This window comes from Mixophyes fleayi, chromosome 4 (assembly GCF_038048845.1).
Source record: "Mixophyes fleayi isolate aMixFle1 chromosome 4, aMixFle1.hap1, whole genome shotgun sequence".
NCBI lineage: Eukaryota > Metazoa > Chordata > Amphibia > Anura > Limnodynastidae > Mixophyes > Mixophyes fleayi.
Genome location: NC_134405.1, coordinates 96,380,102 through 96,402,955, shown reverse-complemented (window position 1 = coordinate 96,402,955; position 22,854 = coordinate 96,380,102). Strand labels below are relative to the sequence as shown.

Genomic DNA, 22,854 nt, shown 5'->3' with positions numbered 1-22,854 from the left:
CCAAGGTCTAAACAAGCTGACATCCAGATTCAAACCAGTTTCTTCAACATATTTGTTCATCTGCACCTTCAACCACTCCTACAAATAAATGTATGTAAATACAAGTTTACACAGGCTGCTTCTGCTGACCTCACCCTGAGAGCCACACTGGTTTTACTAGTTATCTGTACCTATCTATGGACAAGAAATATGTATATACCCTACCAGTACCTAAAAATAGTTAAGCATTTTTGGCACTGTTTCATATAAAATAATAATTACATTGTATTACAAACTACCCGTAGGAAATTAAGGTGTAGTGTGCCCCTCCCATTCTGCCCCTATGTGGTCAGAATGGGAGGGGCACACTACACCTTAAATTCCCACGGGTAGGACCTATGTGGTCTTTCCACAAATCTGGGTCTGCATTTTCATCACTCAAGAGTCACTATCATAACACAGCAATTATCTATATTTACAAGGAGATCACAGGGGATAGTGGGAAACACAAATGGCAGCAGAGGTGGAACTACCGAGCTGTGGGCCACAGTGCGCAGAGGCTGAGAGGATGGAACCGGGCCCCCGACCCTCTGCATCTGTCATGCAGCAGGCCCCATTATCTCCAAGGGCCCCCATGCACTGCATCTGCCGCACCAATGGTAGTTCCGACACTGCACAGCAGCCTGACTTAGAGTTGAATGTAAAGACGTTCCATTTGTGTTTGAGGAAAGGTGTATCTACACACTTATGTTTCCACATGTATATATTGAGTGGCATGCATCTCACTATCTATGCAACCTGAAATCTAGCATATATATTGATGCATCTGGGCCAAAGATGCAACAATCATCATCAGCTCCCAAACTTGCACCCAGTTAATGTCTGAACAAATTTTATGTCTCTGATATATTTAAGGACCACTGCAACCCTAAGTAAGACACTGCTCAGGGGGGTGCTTACTTTCCGTCTGCACCCCTGTATTGTATGACACCTGCATGTTAATGCTTCATGGCGCACTCTCCAAGTGCAGTGCGTCATGAAGCATTTTTATGTCACACTAATGTACTTATATGCAACTCTAAATTAATTATTTACTACAGGAAGCTATTTCCAATAAGATGGAATTGTCATATTTTTGTATGCATACAAGACTTCATATCTGTAATCCCATTGAAGAACATAACAGGAAGCCACTGAAAGGTTAAATGGACACTAACGAGAGACAACAGCTAGTGCCACTATGAAAACTTTTATATTCTATAACAGAATAGGAACTTTAACATATACACTTGTGAATGTTACAAGTTACCTTTTCATATTGGATTCCCTTCTGTTTCCATTTACAGGTCATTTAAACCTTTAATGCAAAATAATGTTTTTAAACAACATATTTGGCTGTGCCAAATGACAGACTGACATTTAAACGGCGTTATTGTATGGATGGGAGGTACATGCTCCTGCATGACCCACCACCTGCTGACTGTGGCTAAAATGACTGCCGAAGTATTGTTAGATTCCAGGATACATGAGCTGCACAAACAGCGTTCAATGCAAAAGATATTCATACAATGCTGAACCACCAGAGTGGCGGAACGACCCAGTGATTTTCTACTGATAGGCAGGCCTGTAATCACTAATCATTACTGCAGTGAAAAGGGAGGAATTACAGTTATAAGGATTAACTCATAAGATAACTGTGGTGAATAGTCATAAGGGACTGCATTATAACTCCTGTATATCAAATTAATACATTTAGTAAGCTAAAGGGTAAAGAGTAATGCAAATGATTTCAAAGCAAAGCCTACTCTCACAGCGTAATGACCTAACTCAATATGTAAAATGTGAGGCCAGAAATATTAGCCTGTGTTTATTCTGTGGCTCTGCAGAACCAAGGACTACAAGATAACATTGTCACACTTAGGGAGAAATGAACAGCTTCTGAGACCTCATGTGGTGAGCTATGTCCTGGTACTGGTGTGGTTTTTGGCACCTGAAGAAACTTTAAGGAACTGACCACATGATGGTTTGCTATATTTTATCTAGGCAACTATAATTCAATTTCCAATATACCATTTACAATAAATATAATTAGTGATCAAACACATATTAATAAATAGGATAAAGAAGGGCATACCATACGTCGAATCATGCTGTCTGCGACAAATGGAATAAGAGGAAATGAGTATCAGTTCAACTAATACACTTGACCTAACTCTGTTTGGTATCATTAGATTGGTAAATTTGTACTGGATTTAATAATGTTAAAATTGGGTCTATGTGGCACTCCCCAAAAAAGATATGTTACATTTTAGCATTGGGGATTAAACAGGGAAAGTGTAAATTGTGGTTGTAAAACTGTGTCACAGGTCTCCCCTAGAGACCACATCGAAGTAGGAGGGGAAAGGTGGAAAATTTGTTTTTAAAAGAGAAGACCACTTACAAGATTATTGTCAGACTTTTGGGAAATCAATCAACATTAATAAACTGCCTATTTTCCGAGCCAATTTCGCTTGGTGCAGATTATACAAGTCGTATGTACGTTTATACTCTGAAAGTTCTCCCTTTTATTTTACATGTTTTGCTTATGTTATGCCATCTTTTATTAATTTATTTGATATAACCTGCAGCATTGTACTTTTTTGTATATTAAATCTAAAATTTAATAAGTGCTGTCCTTATTGCTCTAAATTAATTCACTGCCTGTTTAGAAGTGGTTGATTGTTTGACTTTGTTAACCCTTTAAATACCAGTGTGGGAAGTGTTATCTCTTTTACCTATCAGAGCGCACAGTGTGTGCAATTGGGTAATTAAGTCATAAGCGTTCCACAGGCCTTATACGTAGATGGTGGCAGATGGGAGGTGTGGAAGTATGTGCCTGTGTTAGGGAAGGTACCAGTTAGATCTGTAATCTTAGGGATAGGTGAGTGCAAGATTGAATTGCTGGAATCCTGTGTGTTCCCTTACAGTAAACTTCTAAGTCACGAGTGTGCAGAGTACAGTTTGTGACAGGTATAGGTAGTCAGGAACGGTTTGCTGACAAAACAGAGGTGATATATTGTTTGACTGTTTTGATTATTTATTAAGTTATCAGATCAGGGAGCTGGCAGAGGTGGGTCTCCCTGACAATTACTACCAGAGCTATGGTAACATAATTAAAGATACTGAAATGAAGCAACTGCTGTTGTAGAAAACAATAGATGCAGTTTGCATTGGGTCTAATAGTGATAAAAATGGGGAAGACCGATTTCAATTTTTAATGAATCCTAAGGGTCTGCAATAGTTAAAAATGTGATAAATATTTTAAAATATTTAATATAATGTATAGTTTTACAAACGCTATAATCGTGTTTCTGCTATCATATCAGGGGCCGGCCCCATAGGGGGCTACCTTGGGCTGGGCACTGGGCCATCTGAATTTTTTTTCCTTTAGAATGTTCCCAATAGGCTGCTGAGTCGAATCTTGCCCCCCAGGCGATAATTTACCAGCCCTCCCCTGCATCATATACTCCTAAATCTTTCATTAAAATTGCAAATATTTTGTTTCCCCATAAAATATTAGACAAACGATTAGAAACATGCATGCCTCAGTTGAATTTATGGGATTGCTCTAAGTATGTAAAAGCAACCATAGCAAGGAAAAGTATATTTTGTGTGTTGTTCCCTAGCTAATCGGCATAAAATAACAAGTTAACCATTTCAGTGTGTTAACAAAGTAACTCCTGTATGTCCTGAAAAAAACCCCAAAGTCTAAAATTGGCTTGGATACATCAGGGAGCTTATACAATCCCAAGAAAAAACAGCACAAAACCATGAAAATGGGTCTGGTCGTAGAGATCTACAGCCCTTTCGGTCTTGACGACGTTAAAATACAGTACTTTATACAGAGGTCAAGAATTGTGGCTATAAAACCATGATGCTAATGGACTCTGTCCAAAGGATACGTTTAATATGCAAATTCCCAAGCATTACATGTCTGCTCTACAATTATTAACCACTATACAGACATGTCCCTATGGTGGATAGCAGCCATTTCTCTAATACACAGTACAAGTAATGAATATGAATGGAGAAAATAATAAAAATACAATGATGATTTATTGCGTAAGAGGAAAATCAGCAAATGACTTCTGCCCTTGACATTCAGGAATTTAATTTGCTTACACTTAGCCGGAATGTTTCCATTCTACAATTTTGACATTTCTTCATGATAAAGCTGAGCCTCCTCGGTCAGGGGGTCTCACTCCATATGAGCTCACATTAGTGGGCTCTTTCCGATCTTAACACAAAAACAATGTTGAATAAGTGATCCTTTGCGTGTGCTGGATCGTTGAATTCCCACCTGCCATATATTAAAGAAGGGGCTGCTGGCTGCAGGCTAAACAATGCTATATATAGGATTTCAGAGCAAAACCGTCATTCCCACAGGACAAAACAGCATACGCCACCACTAAGGAATTTCCACAGGTTATTGAGGGGCAACACTAACTTGGTCGCTCATAGAAAGGCACAACCAGAAAATCTGTTTGCTTATTTGTCTTGGCTGTAAAATAGCAAATCTCTGGGACAATATACTAGTATCTATATTACATGGAGTGGGGGGAGACTTTCATTTGTTAAAACAAAGAGCTAGCTTTTGTAAAACTCTACATTCTACATATCACAGGCTGTTTCTGCACAATATTCATCGCATGCACTACATGTCTAGATGTTAATGTGCACTGAACGTAAGGTTCTGTCTGAGTGATACTGGAGCACTTAGATTTCCTTGCCAGCGAACAATGGAACATGTGGTTCTGTGACAAGTCAATAAACAGAGGGATTGGAAAAACCTGCAGAAAATGAAGGAGCGTGTTGATCCGTTTGTATACTGTAATAATTCAAACATCAGAGAAGAATAATAGAATATAAACAATCCAGGAATATAAATTCATTCCTCAGAATGTGTTACAGGCCCCTATGGTTGTATAAGGTTTAAAATGGATTGCTGTTTTCAAGTCAGGCCCGTTTACATTTACAGACGTCCTGGGCTCCTAATACACGACACTAGTTAGGAGGGAAAGCTGAGATGCCCGTTTGACAGAGTTTGGCAGACACATCCAGCAACTTGCATTTTCCTGTGAGAATCCCAACTACTGGACTGATTTTCAGAAAAAAAGTCACATTTTTATTTGAAACAGAGCATTCTGATCTGCCAAATACGCCACCACCTCCAATACTAACCCTTAAACCTTTTGTAAAAAAAAATCAAATGCATTTAAATATGATGCTCTTATACTGTTTTCTCGATTCTAGTGAATGCTAACAAACCTAGAGTAATATCTTCTCTGCATTCTTTAATACAGAAGGTACATGTACTCCTGACACGGGAGCATGTGATAATGTTATAGCTACTTTCAGCAAATGTGCATATTCACCACTGTGCACATACATAGGTGCATGCCCCCTTTTCTCTTTTGTGATGTGGCTTTGCGCAATTACTTTTCGGGACCATTTGAATGATTGCAGGCCCAAAAGGGGAAGCAAATGCCAGCAAAAATAAAAAATGTCACTTGAAAGTCCCACTTCCTTTTGAGCCACACCCTTAATAAATTACAATATTTCTAGTATTCTCCTAAAATGAATGCTTACTGGAGCCTCATTCATTTTATTCAAAAGTCATGACAATAAAGGCACATCTTCTTATACACAATAGGGCGACATCGTGATATATTTGTCAACGAGTTCGCACAAATGATTCTCAAGTGTAGATTTATCAAACCTAAAAAGGAAAAGTGGAAATGTTGCCCATAGCAACCAATCAGATTCTATCTACCATTTTCTAGAAAATACTAGATAAATGCTTCCTAAAATCTGATTGGCTGCTATGTGTAACATCTCCATTTTTCCTTTCTGGAAAGTTTCATAAATCTACCCCTTCGTAAATGTGTAATAGAGCATTAAAGGGAGTATCTGCATATCTGCCAATGTATTTGTCATTGATTTTGAAAGTGATCTTAGGATCCCCTGGATCTGCCTGATTTGGCACAACTCAACCTAAGGGTGCGGAGTCTAACAGAACAGGTGGTCTTCGCCAGGAGCCCCGCAAAGAGGTATGGTCTTTGCAGCCCCTGTTTCGCAAGTCGCAATCCCTTAGGAGAGTACCAGACAGACCTGTTTAGGAGAGAAGTAACAGAGAGAATAGCAGGTGGCGGAGTCACTGGAACAGCGTGGAAGTCCAATAAGTAGTCTGCGGACAGGAGATACTGAACTGTAGCTGCACACTAGGAGGTAACTCAGAATAAAAAGCGGAGTCACTGGAACAGTGTGGAAGTCCAATAAGTAGTCTGCGAATTCCAGTAGCAGAGAAAGAGTGAGCCAGGTTCTAACACTTGCAGAAAAATTAGCAAAAAGAACAGGCACCTGACAGCTAGGTAAGGTGCTTTAAATATCCCTCCAGTGGATTTGAACCAACATGGAACGGGTAGGAGGTCTTAAATGGAAGAACAGGTCTGCGCATAGCAAGATGGCGCCTGCCATCAGGAAGATGCAAGCGCCGTGGATTCTGCCTGCCGGGAACAGGTAAGACCACTGGTACCTGCTTGTGGGTCCGGCATGTGACAGTACCCCCACTTTTAAAAGTGCTCACTGGACACTTAGGGCTAGATTAACTAAGCTGCGGGTTTGAAAAAGTGGGGATGTTGCCTATAGCAACCAATCAGATTCTAGCTTTCATTTATTTAGTACTTTCTACAAAATGACAGCTAGAATCGGATTGGTTGCTTTAGGAGACAATTTCCACTTTTTCAAACCCGCAGCTTAGTAAATCTAGCCCTTAGAGATGGTTTTACGTGTAAACTTGGCATGGAATTTTCATAGAAGAGCAGGAGCATGAATATCAGAAGCGTTCCTCAGGACCGAAGCCCCTCCAATCCACCAGATACTTGACCACTCCTCTGGATGACTTTGAATCCAAAATTTATGTAATTTCAAACTCCTCCTGTTGTGAAAATTTTGGTAACAAGCAAGAAGATGCAGGAGTGCAAAATCTATTGATGATCAACGGCTCGAGAACAGAGATGTGAAAATATTTGGAAACATGGAGAGAGGCAAGAAGCTGTAACTTATAGGAGACAGGGTTGATAGCCTGTAGAATTTTATAAGGTCCGATGAACCGGGGAGCAAACTTCATTGAAGGAACCTTGAGACGGATGGTCCGGGTGGAGAGCCTACTACTACTACTACTACTTTGAGTGCAGGAACTGCCCGTCGTCTTCGGTCCACGAAGATTTTGTAGCGGTTAGAGGATTTCGTGAGACAGGTAACAACTCGGGACCAAATACAGAAAAATCTCGTAGAAGATCCTCAACAGCAGGAACATGGGTGGGTGGGAGTTCAGAGAATTTGGGAAGCGTAGGATGTAACCCATTAACAATACTGAATGGTGTAGAAGAGGTAGCTTCATGGAATAAGTTGTTGTGAGTGAATTCGGCCCAGGTGTCTTGGTTGGAAGAAGAAAATATCCTAAGAAAGGTTTCAAGATCTTGATTTACGCTCTCCGTTTGAACCTTAGTCTGTGGATGGTATGCAGAGGAGCAATTAAGTTGAATGCAGAAACTTTTGCATAACGCACACCAAAATTTGGAAGTAAATTGAACCCCTCTATCGGAAACAATCTCTTGAGGACAGCCATGGAGTCGGAATACTTCTTAAAAGAAGTGTTATGCTAACACTGAGGAGGAAGGGAGACCCACCAGGGGAATGAAATGAGCCATTTTTTATATGATCCATCACGACCCAAATGGTGTTAAATCCTCTACTGGAAGGAAGATCAGTGACAAAGTCCATGCTGATGTGTGTCCAGGATTTGGACGGTACTGAAATAGGTAATAGTGGACCCATAGGAGTCAGACGGGAAGATTTGTGTTGAGTGCAGGTGTTGCAGGCAGCCATAAATTCTTTGACATCTGACCGAAGGGAGGGCCACCAATAATTTCGAGAAATGACCTCATAGGTTGAGGAATCCTGCGTATCCAGTAAACCTGGAGATATGATATCATTGCAGAAGTTTCTTCCGAAGAGAGGCAGGGAAGAATGTCTTCCCAGGAGGAGGAGTAGAGAACAGAGAGAGCACAAGTAGGCACTTGGGGTCCAAGATAGAACGGCATAAAGGTGGATTGAAATCCTGGCTGGAGTTGAAGGCCCGGGAAAGAGCATCCGCTTTTTTGTTTAAATGACCAGGCTTGTAAGTCACATGGAGGTTAAAGCGAGAGAAGAAGAGTGACCAGCGGGCCTGTGGGGGATTGAGGCAATGGGCCATTTGGAGATATAAAAGGTTCTTGTGATCTGTGAAGATGGTGTTGAGCTCCCTCCAGGAGATAGTGCCATTCAGAGAGAGCCAGCTTCATCGTCAATAGTTCTTTATCACCTATGGTATAGTTTCTTTCAGCTGGTAAAAACTTGGGTGAGAAGAAGGCACAGGGTAGGAGTTTGTTGGATAATGATTTTTGGGAGAGTACAGCACCTACGCCCACTGCGAAGGCATCCACTTAAAGGTAGAAAGGCTTGGATAGCTCTGGTTGCCTAAGGATAGGAGCAGAAGAAAAGGCTTGCTTAAGGAATGAAAAGTCCTCTTGCCCCTCTACTTGCCAGACCCTGCTATCAGCTCCTTTTTGGGTGAGTGCTATAATAGGGGCAATAATACTAGAATAGTTTATGATGTACTGTCTGTAATAACTTGAGAAGCCCAGGAAGCATTGGATAGCTTTGAGGAGGGATGGACATGGCCAATTTAGAATGCCTTGGACCTTTTCTGGATCCATAAGAAGACCAGATCCTGAGATGATGTAACCTAGGAAAGGCATAGAAGTGGTCTCGAAGGAACATTTCTCCAGTTTACAATAAAGTTGATTTTCCCGGAGCCTGGACAGTACTTCAGAGACATGTACCCGATATGAACCAATATCTTGAGAGAAAATAAGGATATCATCAAGATAGACCACAACACAAGAATAGAGGAGGTCCCTGAAGATCTCACTGACGAAGCTTTGGAACACAGCTGGAGTATTACAAAGACCAAAAGGCATAACGAGATATTCGTAATGCCTGTTGCGGGTGTTGAATGCGGTCTTCCATTCATCTCCAGCCTGGATGCTTATGAGATTATAGGCCCCATGAAGGTCCAGTTTATAAAAGATCTTAGCTCCCTTGATGCGGTCAAATACCACAGTGATGATCGGGATAATGATTTTTAATTGTAACAGCATTTAGCCCACGATAATCATGGGGAGGTAAGAGTTCAGCTCGGCCCTTGTCAAATACATCAGAGAATGCTAGATAGTGAGAGGGTAAAGTTGAAGAGGCCACAACTGTAGATGCAGAATGGATCTGCAGCGGTCTTACCAAGGTTAGGCAGCGGGAACCCCAGGCTATGATATCAGAAGTGTTCATTCCACCTGTGAAGAATGTAAACAAAGCCAAGGAAGCCCCAGGATGACAGGTGTAGTAGCTTGGGGTAGCACCAAAAGGGATATTTGTTCCGAATGGAGGGCTCCAACCTGGAGAGTGAGAGACTTAGTTTGAAGACGGATCACACTTCCAGGAAGCTGGGAACCATCGATGGCGGAGATGACGACTGAGTTCTCCAAAGGAAGCGAGGACAGAGACCACTGTGAAATTAAAGATTGAGAAATGAAATTTCCTGGCAGCACCTGAATCCAATAAGGCATAAGAGTGATACTCTGTAGAGACATACCGTATACAAACTGGAATGGAACAAACAGTTGAAGTGAAGGAGCATTTAGATAATCCCAACCTGACCTCCCCAGAGCAGATTAGGACTTGGCGTTTCACGACCTTTTCGGACAGGAGTTTAAGAACTGGCCGGGTTCTGCACAGTAGATACAGAGATTATTTCTGGGTTTCCTCTCTCGTTCCTCAAGAGTCAAACGAGCTCTCACAATTTTCATAGGCTTTTCAGGTGGTGAGGGTGACTGGAAGCGAGGGTCTAGCCTAAAGGAGGGTCGACGGGATTGATCTTTCTCAGCGGACTTCTCCCGGAAGCGTAGATCTACCCTTTTGCATAGAGAAATAATTGCATCTAAAGTAGAGGGAAGCTCGTGAGAAGCCAGTACATCCTTCACCCGGTCAGACAGACCTTGCCAAAAGGCAGCAACAAGAGCATCGTTGTTCCAAACTAGCTCAGAGAGTACGAAATTCAAAGACGTACTGTGCTACTGAGCGGTTCCCCTGGCAAAGCACGAGAATACTGGCCGAGTATCAAGCCGAGGCTTGATGAGTTTGTTGTGGGAGAACTTGACTGGCCCGCACAGAGCCCTGACCTCAACCTCATTGAACACCTTTGGGATGAACTGAAACGGAAATTGCGAGCAAGGCCTTCTCGTCCAACATCAGTACAGCACAAGCCTTGAGAAAGTCACTACCATGTGATGAAACGCATCGTACAATCACATCCACATCAGAAACTAGCCACTTTCGCTCCAAGCTGGAATGTACACCAGCGCGATAATACTCCAGCGGCACCAGCAACAAGTTGCCCTACACTCCTTAGAACGCTGTCCTTGACCGCAAACCATTGCTACCCACCAGAGGAACAGCAAGCGCAAGTATTTGAGACTTTGTTCACTTAAGGACTCCTTTCTATTGACTCCTCTTTATTGACCACACTCCATTGATTGGAACTGGATCAGAGATTTCTTCCCACTTAGACTATATAAGGACCATATCTATTTACTCACGGGCCTTGATTTAGGATTATATGGTTATGTTCTTTTGCATGTGTAGCAAGGGTACCCTGTGACTGCATTTGTTTAGTATGTACAATAAATATATTTTATTTTACCTACAATAGCCACATCTTTGATAGTCACACTACATCTAACACAATCATACAATAGATCTATGATTTGAGCGCTGAATTTTATTTTTATTTTTATCTGTTTACTGGGAACTGGACTCTCCTATATTCTAGCTGCCGAATCCTAGCAGACACCTCAGTCAGTTTTGCCTATTTCCTGCTGTGCCCATTTCATATACCTGTTCACGTCGAACATCAGTGCCTGACTTCATAAATGCTCTACAGAATGAATCGGCACAAATTCCCACAGAAACACTCCAACATCTTGTGAAAAGCCTTCTAAGAAGAGTGGAAGCTGTCCTTGCTGGAAAAGGGGGTCCAACTCTATATTAAAGTATATGTATTTGAATACAATGTCATTACAGTCCCTGTTGGCGTAATGGTCCAGCGTATAAATACTTTTGTCTATACAGTGTATATTATTTTAATACACTATATTATTAAGGTTGCTCCTCAATCCTCAATGCACCTGTCATCCGTCTATACAAAGCTTTTGTTTTACTGCACCCAGCTAATACATTTCCCTACCTCACTACCTCATTCCACCAGATACTCAATAAATTAATCTCTCCCAAAAAGATAGGCAGTCTGTCCAGTAATACTCACAGGAATACCGCTTGTGAAATGTACTAACTGAAAAAATCACTGACAGTGAAATTCATTGAATAATGTTGGTGCTATATACACACTACTAATAGAAATATTATCATAATAATATTACTACTACTAATAAAATAATAAAAATATAACAGTAGAAAACAAATGCCATGTAAGTGAGAATTTCAGCTTCTGTTAGAGAACATTGATTAATTACTTTGAGTAGGCAGAGAACAAAAAAAAAAGATTTAATTTGGCAGACACTTGGCTTGTGCCTAGGATCACTAACTTCCATGTTTCTGAATTCCAGATCTGCCTGAAGGTCCCAGCTGGACTGACATGACTCTTTGTTCTCACTTCACACACCTTTCTTACCTGCTGGAGGCCATGCCTTAATGTATCCTGTACAGTGAACTACAGAATACTGCGCCTCTCCTTCTTTCACCGGTCCAAGGCCATTCCTGAAAGAGACAGCAGAGTGCTCTGAACCGAGAAAGGGAAACTGTGCTGGCGAGCACTATAGAGAATAACTACAAATAAGAACAAGCGGAAACATAGAGAAAACAGGAAAAAGTCATACGCGATACGCGATCAACTGATTAAAGCTTCTTACCTGTATCTCTTTCGCATTGTGCTAATTCTGTTAAGAGGTAGGTGATCCAATTGGGCATTACCACACCTACAGTAAAACACACTGGCTCATTTAGTATACAAAGAGTAGACAGAAAAATGCGACCTAGGAGACAGCATGTCAGTATTTATATATATGTATATATATATATATATATATATATATATATACACACACACACACACACGGGTATATATATATATATATGTACATGTCTGATACTAATACTTTACATGAAGGTAGAACATAGCATTTTAAATTATTAGCACATTAACACGGACATTACCTCATCCGGCAAATGAATGAACGCCGGGATCCCATACACATTCGCATAGACGACTGCTGGCCCTCTTTCTTCACTGTACCAGTCTTCAAATCCAAAATCCGCCCTAAGATCAAAAAAACACAATTGATTTGTTTAATCCTTTTCAGTTCTTATTAAATTAACATTTTAACAAAATGATACCCATATTTCCTATAGCAAGTTTTTACATGGGAACGATATCTTAAAAAATGACAAATATCTGTCATCTTGTCACCTAATGTATGTAGCCTGCTTTAAATTTGGTGTATCTCCCCTTAAACGTAAAAACATCAAAGGGGGGCAATTTACAAAGGGACAAAGCAATGTGACATTACGTGTCTATTTTATGGTGCAGTGCAGGAATTAGTGTAGGAAGATGTTGCCTTGAATGAAATGTTGGAGTTGATAAAATGAGATTTCACCTTGTGGACATACAATGTACAAAATTACGATGAGAAGATTGAAGCGCATATTTAAAGTTATTCCTGATTTTGAGAGCAAGTGCTTATTAACATGTATGTGTCAAAGCTTGACATGGGAGAAATCACATATGTTATAAATACATGTTTGGAAGTCAGATTCCAATAAAAAAAATTTTTAGCGTTTACATGTAACTATCAAATAACTTCTATATACCAGCAGAACACAACACTAAGCATATAAATCTGTGTCTTAATGGTTTATTTACAGCACAATAAACAGACAATTACGTGCTACTTATAATTTGGGTATATATCTGTCTTTAGATTTGGTCATTTACTTTTCATAAAGACATTTGGCCATTCTGTAAGCAATTTCCTAGTAGTATACATAAATTGTTGGATGTTCCTCACATTATCTGACATCCAATAAATCTGTCCATGTTATTCTCTATGCCTTTATTTGTCTGTCTTCTGTTCCAGACATAAAATACGCACATTGGTGTCATCAACTTTAGTCCAAGTCGTTAAAACTGTCATATTACATAAACCCCGCCATTATCCGTTGCCTACAGTCCTGCAAAGGGTGGTAAGGAAAATATCATTGTCCTGATCCACCTTTCCTTTATGTAATTTGCTGTGAAGAGCCTGAGATAGTGTTACTGAGGTTACATGCCAGATTCAGAGAGGTACATTGTTCTGTTACAGGTCGCTACATGCAGTCAGCAGGACACATTCATTTCCTCCCGCACTGTTAAGCTATTTGTGCTGATCTTTGCACAAATGTCCCAAGTTTATGCAACGCGTATAGATTTAGTGTGTGATAGTGTCAGCATCTGAGATGGGGCAACAGTTTGTATCTTGTGATGGAAGAGGCTTACAGAACGATGCATCTCCTGCTGAGTGTGGGACAGACACATGGATGCACTGAGTTTTGCACTAACATTACAAAAACAAGATTTCGTTTGGCGGGACAAGATTATTTCAATCATATTCAATGGAGAAAAAAACACATTTACAGGGGAAATCGCTGTTTAGTGGGGGGTTGCAGAGCATTTATCCTCTCCTCAAGAGGTTTGTTTTCATGTTGTCAGCGATGTGGGATCCAGACGCTAGACAATACTGTCCATGGTTTAGCACTTTCTGCGCACACCTGCTAAAACACATTTGTAGGACTAAAAGTGGTACATTTTATAAACCGAGCAATATTTAGAAAAATAAATGAATCAAATAATAAAAAGTGGGAGCATACCTTAGTAACTTGTTTTGTACATTTGCAGACATTTATCTACAAACCTGTGTATATGATCTCATAGCAAGGTGTATTTTACCTCCACAGACTGGTAAATGTACCATGTTATGCTGTAAGTCAGACTGTCCAGGTTATTGAGCCCCTCATTTAGTCAGCAAAGCTCCGATGGGACAGGGACTGATGTGGATGATTAAATATTCTCAAAATGCGGTAGCGCTAAATAAAAAATTAATAATTAATAAATATGGACAGACGGATTCAGCAAGGTCACTAGGGGGTGGTTGTCTGTTACAATACTCTCCTGCAGATGTCTCTGATTCTATTGAAATCAGACAACCTTTAGCAATCTGCCTCTCCATCAATTCTGCCATTGGGGACCCTACTTATTTCCAGCCTTATAAGAATGGGAATGCTAGGAATAGTATCCACATACCTGCATCTGTTATAGCAGAAGACCACATATTAATTCTGTGTATTGCTCTGCTTACACTTTGGTATAAATCATATCATGCGCAGTGTCACTGTGCTGTTACTGCATTCCTATGGCTATTCTATCTGGCCGGGGTTCAGACACATCTGCATTCTTTTGGACTTTCAGTAGCTGAAAAACATATGATATTAGCTACATGTTTTGTGAATTAATTATGAAGTAGTTATAAAACTATGACTTGTGACATGTGGCTCAAGTGCGCCCTTTCCACATTTTTCCTGTTATGTACAGTGCTGGTTAGGGGAACACATGTGTCTAGCACAGTCCAGACACCTGTGTCAGATTATGGGATATCAGTGGACAGCCAATAATAGCTTATGTTTCTAGGGACCTGTTTCCTAACACAATTCTGCACCATAGAGAAGATATATTGTACAGGCTATTGGAATGTGAAAACTGTAACCTGTAATCAGCAGCTCAAGTCATGGATCAGCCTGATTGCTGCAGGATACAATATCTGGATGTCTCTATCTTTCCCTCAATCATTTTATACTAGCCTTGATTTCTGTTCCTTGTGATACAATTATATGGCTTACGTCTACACCATGCACACACACGCATGAAAAGGACAGAGTGGATAGTGCATTATGCATTATATATGATTCAGAGCTGTACATTTTAATATTCATTAACACCCATATTCACTCTTATCTATTAATGTGCAAAACATCTAGTGCAGGGTGTTTTCTTTTAAAAAGACTGATATGAATGATTAAACATTCTCTGTAAAGCACTATGTAATATGTTGGTGCTGTATAATAAAGGTTATTAATAATAATAATAATAATAATAAAAATAATAATAAAAAGAGTACCTGTTAATTATACACAGCTGCAAATTAGGCAGATATCTGAACTAATAGAACTAAACTAAACATATGTTTGCATTTACTGAGTCCTCCAGCTGTATAGATTATCATATGTTTACCATTTCACAGGCCAGCATGAAGTTAGCTATCTCCGGGGCAGCTATGAATATTCATGAATATGAAGGAGTAGTAACAGTTCATGTGCTTGCAGGAGCATGCTCACAGTGTGCCTGAGAATCATCCAATGACAGCAACAAACTGCCAGCCTGCAGCACATTGGCTCTGAATGATCACATGAGCTCAGTGTGATAGGAACTTCGGCCAAACCTACAGCTAATTTGAATAATGTCTAAAACATTTATGACAGAGACTGGGAGGCACAATGGTATAGCTGATGGGCCTGAGTCATTAAGGAGAGCAAATCATAAAAAAGGATGAACTTTACACATGGGTAAAACCATGTTGCATTGGAGGGGGAGGTATATTTAAATTTTGGGTCAGATTTATAGCTGGGGTAGGGTATGTCCTATATCAAATTTCAGTGTAAAAATAAAGCTTTTAAGTATTTGTGTGCAACATGAAAAAACAGCCACTATTTAACTTATGTGCAAAATAATAAACTAATTTGCACCCCTTGCATTGTAACTTGGTTTGTCCTGGAGCAAACTTACTCCTTTTTTTTGGGTTTGCTCTCCTTAATGACTCAGGCCCAATGTTTCTAAATAATGGTATGTGTATTAATAAATGAACATTGCAATTAGGCTTTTGCAGTACAGGTAAACCTTAAAAGAGAGTTGCACACTAAAGACCTCATTTAGAGTCGGACGCAAAGTCTGTTTTAGGCGCATCGAACAAAAAAACACTATCGTGCATGTGCAGCAAGCACCATATCCACCTGCATCTTGGACGCAATTAACACTTGCGACAGCTTGCGGATCACTACGAGAGAACGGGCGGAACGCGGAATTGTGAAGACGTGACCATGTAAATACATCCTAGTCGCAGTGAGGCGCAGACACAACACATGTCAAAACAGGGCTAAAGCTGTGCGGCAGGAGTTAGGTGGCGCAAGTGTTAGCTAGCTGCAGGAACTGCTCACAGCTCGATAGGGTATTACCAGTGGGATGCGACTAGGGTTGCATGCCACTCGTAATACCCTACCAAGCTGCGGCACACTCCCACTCCTACACTTCTTACACTGACTTTCCGTCCGACTGTAAATGAGGTCCTAAATATGCACTTGAATATACATAATTGCAATTCATACCTATTAACAGCTATTTATACTATCTATGGATAAAAGTCTTTTTTGAAGCTTGTAAATGAACATGCAGTAGCAGAGCAGCCCCTAATTTCTAGGGACAGATTTGAAAGATATGTTCCTGAGATGTCCCTTATGAGTTGATAATGTCTTAGTTCCAAATACAAGTCCTCGTTTTCTGCATGTTCAATGCAATTCTTACCATATGTTCTTATTTTCTTATCTTTTATTGAAAATAATCAACTAAAATGCAATGAATTATAATGAAATGTAGTAAAGACCTGCTTACATGCACCGTTGGAGCAGCAAAGTGTCCCTGGACATTATTGTAAAATGTTGGCAGCTAATGCTGTAGCGATTAGTTTAGAGACGCCTGGCACATCAATATTATAGCTGTAGCATTGTGGACCTCATCTTGCTAAAAAAAAAAACTTTTTCAGACAAAAGAAAATTTGTAGGTGCACAAAAAACATTGGAATGCTGTCCCCAGCCTGCTAGTCACTCGTGTTGAGAGCTTTAAATCCTGCACTCCTGTTTCAGTCATATCCATATAGAGCAGCGTTGATTTCAGCATTTGGCTCACCCATCACAGAGATCAAAACGACACATAATTTGAAGAACAATGGTCCTACTCCAGTGGATTCCAAACTTTTTCAGTTCAAGGCACCCTTAGGGTCTCTAAAAAATTTTCAAGGCACCCTTAAGCCAAAATAATTACCAAGTAGTCCCCCGCCTTGCTTACCATTGGCCCTGGCCAAGACACCCCTGTGAGATCTCCAAGGCATCCCAGGGAGCCTATGCACACAGTTTGGGAACCATTGTCCTACACGATGACACATGTCACAATCTGTGATATGCAAAAGTGAGCCACTAAACAGTGTACCGCATCTGTAACATGCTACTCAGACGTGGATTATAATAAGCGCAGTCGGCGTGTGACTAATTCAGGGAGTCTGGTAGATTTCCTCAGTTTGTCAGAACATGAGCATTTTACCCTGCATGTGGTCAAGCAGACTAAACCGCCGGCCCAGCTGCTGCTTTCTCCTCTCTGACACATGTCAGTATACTCAATAATGAAGGGGGCCACAACAAGAGCAACGCCTAGGGCCCTGGATGATCTGCAACACATGAACAGCACTTAATTTTATATGGCAGGCTTATACAACCCGTGGCTCTCCAGATGAACTACAACTCCCAGAAAACAGCTGTACTGGGAAGAATAAGATGTCAATTGTAGGGAAGGGAAACGGATTTTCATGGAAGTAAAATCCTTTCCATTAACAAACATGTTTTCCTGCAGTGCTGTTCTTCTGACGTACCTTCAAAATACACTGTTAGTGCTTTATACCTTCTGGACCAGACAATGTTTTATAGTTATGCTGTGTGTCAATCATACAGTGAATCATGATTAACTACTGTACTTTGTGAATTTTGCATTGGGTTCTTTGGGATAAAATATTTTTACACTAAATATCAATACATTTTTCCATGATGCTTCTCAAAGTTTGTATGATCCCCATTAAAGTAACCCCAAAAATGAATCTGCTCACTCTGCTGAGAATGTTTTCTGTGGATTTTATGATGGCTATATGTATAAAATAGCCCCCCCCCAAAAATTGATTTTGCAAATAAAACCTTATTACTACTTCTAATTGTTTGCTAGGCAGCCCTGTGTCTATGCCCGGCCCTCCTGCCACACACTGGTCCAATGTGAGTGGTTTAAAAGCTATTTGCGCTTATCAGTTCAAACACCACTATGTTGGGTTTGTGACATGCAGGTAGAGGCCAGGCATAGACAGGCAATGGACATATGCCTGGCCCAACGAACATGGAATCGCAGCAGGAAAAGTAATTGCTAGATACACTCAACTAAAGAGATCGGAAATAGGATATAGGTTATATTTACAAAGTAGACCCTAAGGACTTATACCCTTAAAGAAGAGCTCCACTCAAAACTCTTTTTTTAAGTGGAGCACAAAGTGTTAAAATAAAACCCAAACGCTTATATACTTGCTATGCTCTGTTGTTGGATCCACCCGGGTCCTGATATACATAATGGCCCCCCGCCCCAGGCCTTCCCCTCTTCAGCTGAATTGCTAGTGTGCGGTTGGCAAGTGGATAACCAGGGGAATCTGTCTCTGGTCTCCCATATTGCCAGCACTGGTAGGTTCAGGGTGATCTGGATCTAAGAGCAGCTCACTTGGCAGGTCCCATTGAATCTATGAGTAATGACGAGCAGGGGTTATCTAAGACAGAACTCCCCTATAGCTCTCTGAACTTCCTTACACTAAGGGAAATCCCTATTGTGACATCACAGGATTTTCTTTTACCAATACAGAAATACCGAAGTAGAAGAACATTGTATAAAACATTCTTGTGACAAATAATGTCTCTTGGGCACAACACTGGAATTCGAGGCTGTTACTTATAGCTATATCCCTATAAAGCCACCACTTTCAGCAGACATTTATCAATGTTAGCAGGCGGTAATGTCCAATTGCTGTGTAAATGTACAGGTGGCAGGTGTTTACGGGTTAAATATAAACTCCTGAACCCAAAATACCTTTTCAGTACTGTTATTACTTTGTTTCTGCATGCAATAAGTGAATTGGGCTATACTGATCCATAAAAAGGTATTCTCAGCAACGAGTGACTTGTATTATTTATAAACCTGGCACTGCAATCAGGGACTGAACGCTCAGGAAAATAAGACCACTTTCCAAAAGAAAAGCAGCCGAGTAGAGATCTAAAAGTGGCCGTCCAGAGTTCAATATCACGCTCACCACTGCTCTGCAACTTAATGTACCGTAAATCACACGGCGGTTCTTGTTAACAAGGATGATTACTCTAACAGCATTGGGACAGAAATAATATGTGGGGCAGCAGCTGTGATTAGCTAAAGCTTTCTATTTTTATGAGTCCCCCAAGCTGAAGATAAAAAACATTCTAAATAACTGAAACTGTGCCACTACACAAGTAAAACTACAAACCTTAACTTAACCTAAAAGGAAAAAGCCAGACGACAGCACAGGAAAACAACAAGGAAACGGGCGGCTAGTGGGGCAGTGCAGGTGTTTGATTCTCTGCCAGAAAATGAGCAGAGGAAGAGCCTCACCGCTAAACACATACAGTCTGGCACTGCCAAGACGCATGTCATTATTCCAGGAGATGAGAGGGAAGGGAAAGGATTAATATGAGGGAACAGGGAAGGAGAGGGGGGTAGAAGACATGGAAATTTGCTAAACCAACTCACTAAAACAAAATAAAAGGAAAACATGGAAAAGGGTTAATAATTGTACAAATACCACAGGCAGCGGAATTCTAGAATTATATACATAAAGGACACATCTGTTATGCAGCGCCCACAATTAATTCTTCAGAGGAAAGCTACTGTGAATAAATGAGGGGAAAGGCAAGAAGAAGGAGATAATAAGGATGATATAGAGTTACATGATGATGATGAGACAAAGGGACAGATAAAAAAGGAAAGAGAAACAAAAAAACCCCAACAAAGATACATAGCACAAAAGATAGATTAAAATAAGAAAAGACTTTAAAAACACAAGTGAGACAGAGAAGAAGACAGAATATCAGAGATCATACGGTAGAATTGCAGATAGCAAGAGAAAACAGAGGAGAGCAGAGGAGAGAGCTAATCTAAGGGAAAAAGAGAGAAAGACCTAAAGGACAGCAGAGGTCAAGAAAAAGAAGGACAGAGAGCTGGGTAAGCAAGAGAACACAATATAACATCTTAGAATCCCAAAGGGCAGTAGAATAAGGCCCATAAAACCCAGACAGGACAGCCCAGATAGCTCCAGAGCACAAGGTTGGGAGTCACAGAGGCTGCAGAAAGAGTGATGTAGAAACCAAAAGGGACACAGAGAACACAGAGACATAGAACATTGAGAGAACTTCAAACAACAGGAATGAGATAACTATAGAAAACACAAGATGGGCAACTAGACTGACACTGAGAACAACTGAGCAAAAACATAATAAAGAATATAAGTGTCACAGAGAGCAGGAGAGAGGAATACAGCCAGCAGGAAAGAGATAAAAGCACACAAGACAGATATTAAGAGTGACACAGAGAACAAGAGAGCTAAAGCATAAGACCCACAAAGAGCAGAAGAGAGAGCAAGAGAGGAGAGATAACTGCATAGAGCACGCGATAGACACCAATGTGACGGAGAGAAGAAAACCATTAGGACACCAGAAAACCACAGAGAGAAGAGCAGAGATAACTTCTGCAATCACAAGACCCAAGAGCGACACAGAGAACAAAAACACAAAAGAGTCCCACATTGCAGGAGAGATAAATACTTAAAGCACAAATATAGAGCGACAGAGAGACCATGAGCCAGAACACAAGATAGACATACGGATTAGCTAAGAGATATAGTAACTAAGGGAGAAAGCAAATAAAATATAAAGAGCAAGGGACAGAGTGTATTAAGTAGGATTGAGATGATCTAGATTAGAGTATCAGCCACAATCACTAGGCACAAGAGTAATGATCACGGGTGTCTATAAGATGGAAAGGGAGAGGTGCTAAGGGCTACATATGAGACTGAGATATTGAGATAGCGCCATTTACAGAAGAAAGACGCCAGGCATATAAAGAGAAATACTACTGCACTGACAGAACATCCAGCTGATAAGGAATTTCACCCAGCCCTTCCAGGAGAATTGAGGAATGTTCCTGCAACATGTTAAGAAAGAAAAATAAACTTTTAATGGACCCTTTTTTTTTTTTCTATTCGAGCACTCGGAAATATTACAACTAAAATAAAACAAAGCCAAGGAAAAGTTGCTGAACTTTAAACATTTTTCAAGTACCATCAAATAGAGAAGCAAAACAAGGCAGGGCGAATAAATATTGTACTCTTCAGAGCAGCAGAACTAAATCCAGCACAACATCTGCCATAACAAACTGCAGGAAGAAACCGTGAAACTTTAAACCTAGACTGTTGTGAACTGTCAGGAACTGTGTGTTGCCGGAGCCCCGCCGAGCACTGTGGGGCTTTTTTGGAGCAAGCTGTGGGGAGACTGTGCTGTGCAACATACTCATACGTGCCCATAGATTAATGGTCTAGCCCATATACTTGCAGGATAAAAAGCCTACAGGTGCTTGGTCACACACTAGAACTCGAGCTGAAAGTTCTCCAGATGAAGATTATACTTCTTTTAAATGGCCCTGTGACTAAGAATAAACATTTTAAGCATAGTACTTGAAAAACTACCTATATATCCATTTATGTCTATTGCCTCATTGGCATTACCCCTCAGCCGGCCCTGACAGCGCACTCCCAAACAATTTCTAAAACACTTTTTAATGAATTGCAGCCGTAATAAAACCTGGAAAATGGATTAAGAAATAAGGTGGGTCAGTTATTTTTATATGTTGGCACGGCACTTAGGATCCATATCATGGCAGGACGTTTGCTATATAATTCAAAGAACTGCTAGATGTAAAAGATAATCGATACACTACGACAGCAAAATATTTGTATTCAAGGCCTTGCATGTACCCAAATCAGAATACAAAAGACTATCCATAGCCACAAATACATGGTTTAAGTGTACTTAAAAGGCTGTAAACCACTGAGGAACAAGATTGTCTGTGCTGTGGTCAGCGTGTTGTGTCATTAGAGGTGTATTTGACATGTAATACTAAGGAAATTTTATAGAAGAAATCGCTTGAAGTGTAGATGCGTTGGCTCCTTAGAGATTACATATAGTTACTATAGCAATTTGATTAGTGTTGACTTACTCCCTTCTTCCCTCACATTCTTTAAGCATAACGGAGGTAAATTATAGAATGTGGACACTCTTGTGTAATGACTGATACATATTATAGTTAAATGCTTACATAGGTTGGTTAAAAAAGACATAGGAACTCATAACATGTTCAGTGCTAGTGTCATGCCTCAGTATGGGCAAGTGCACTTACATTTTACCTATGCACATAGATGTCATTCAGGTGACATGAATAAACAACAATGTCTGTCAGTACCAGGCCCTGTATGAATGCATCCAGTTTCATTTCTTTTACTATAAATAAAAATCTTTTACAGAGATGGAGATTACATTTTCAAGTTAAATCTCATTTCTTTCAATCGCAAGGGGTGCCCTACAGAGGCCAGGTTGGTACATTCCATGGGGGGAATATTCAATGGGGGGGAATTCAACTGGCCGCGTTACTGTAAAAAGAAACGCGGCCTCACACTGTTACCGATATTACGGTACTAGTGCTCATAA

The 22,854-nt window shown here is 40.4% G+C and overlaps 1 protein-coding gene across 3 annotated transcripts in view; it reads right to left on the bottom strand.

Annotated features, from left to right (window-relative positions):
• ARNT2 (aryl hydrocarbon receptor nuclear translocator 2) overlaps positions 1 to 22,854 on the bottom strand; it is a 61,988-nt gene that overhangs the window by 17,251 nt on the left and 21,883 nt on the right. For all 3 annotated transcript variants that reach the window (XM_075207785.1, XM_075207786.1, XM_075207787.1), the window contains 3 exons: positions 12,346 to 12,448; positions 12,042 to 12,107; positions 11,795 to 11,889 (listed from right to left, as the gene is read on the bottom strand). In XM_075207785.1, coding sequence (XP_075063886.1) covers positions 11,795 to 11,889; positions 12,042 to 12,107; positions 12,346 to 12,448 — 264 coding nt within the window. The remainder of the gene's footprint in view (positions 1 to 11,794; positions 11,890 to 12,041; positions 12,108 to 12,345; positions 12,449 to 22,854) is intronic.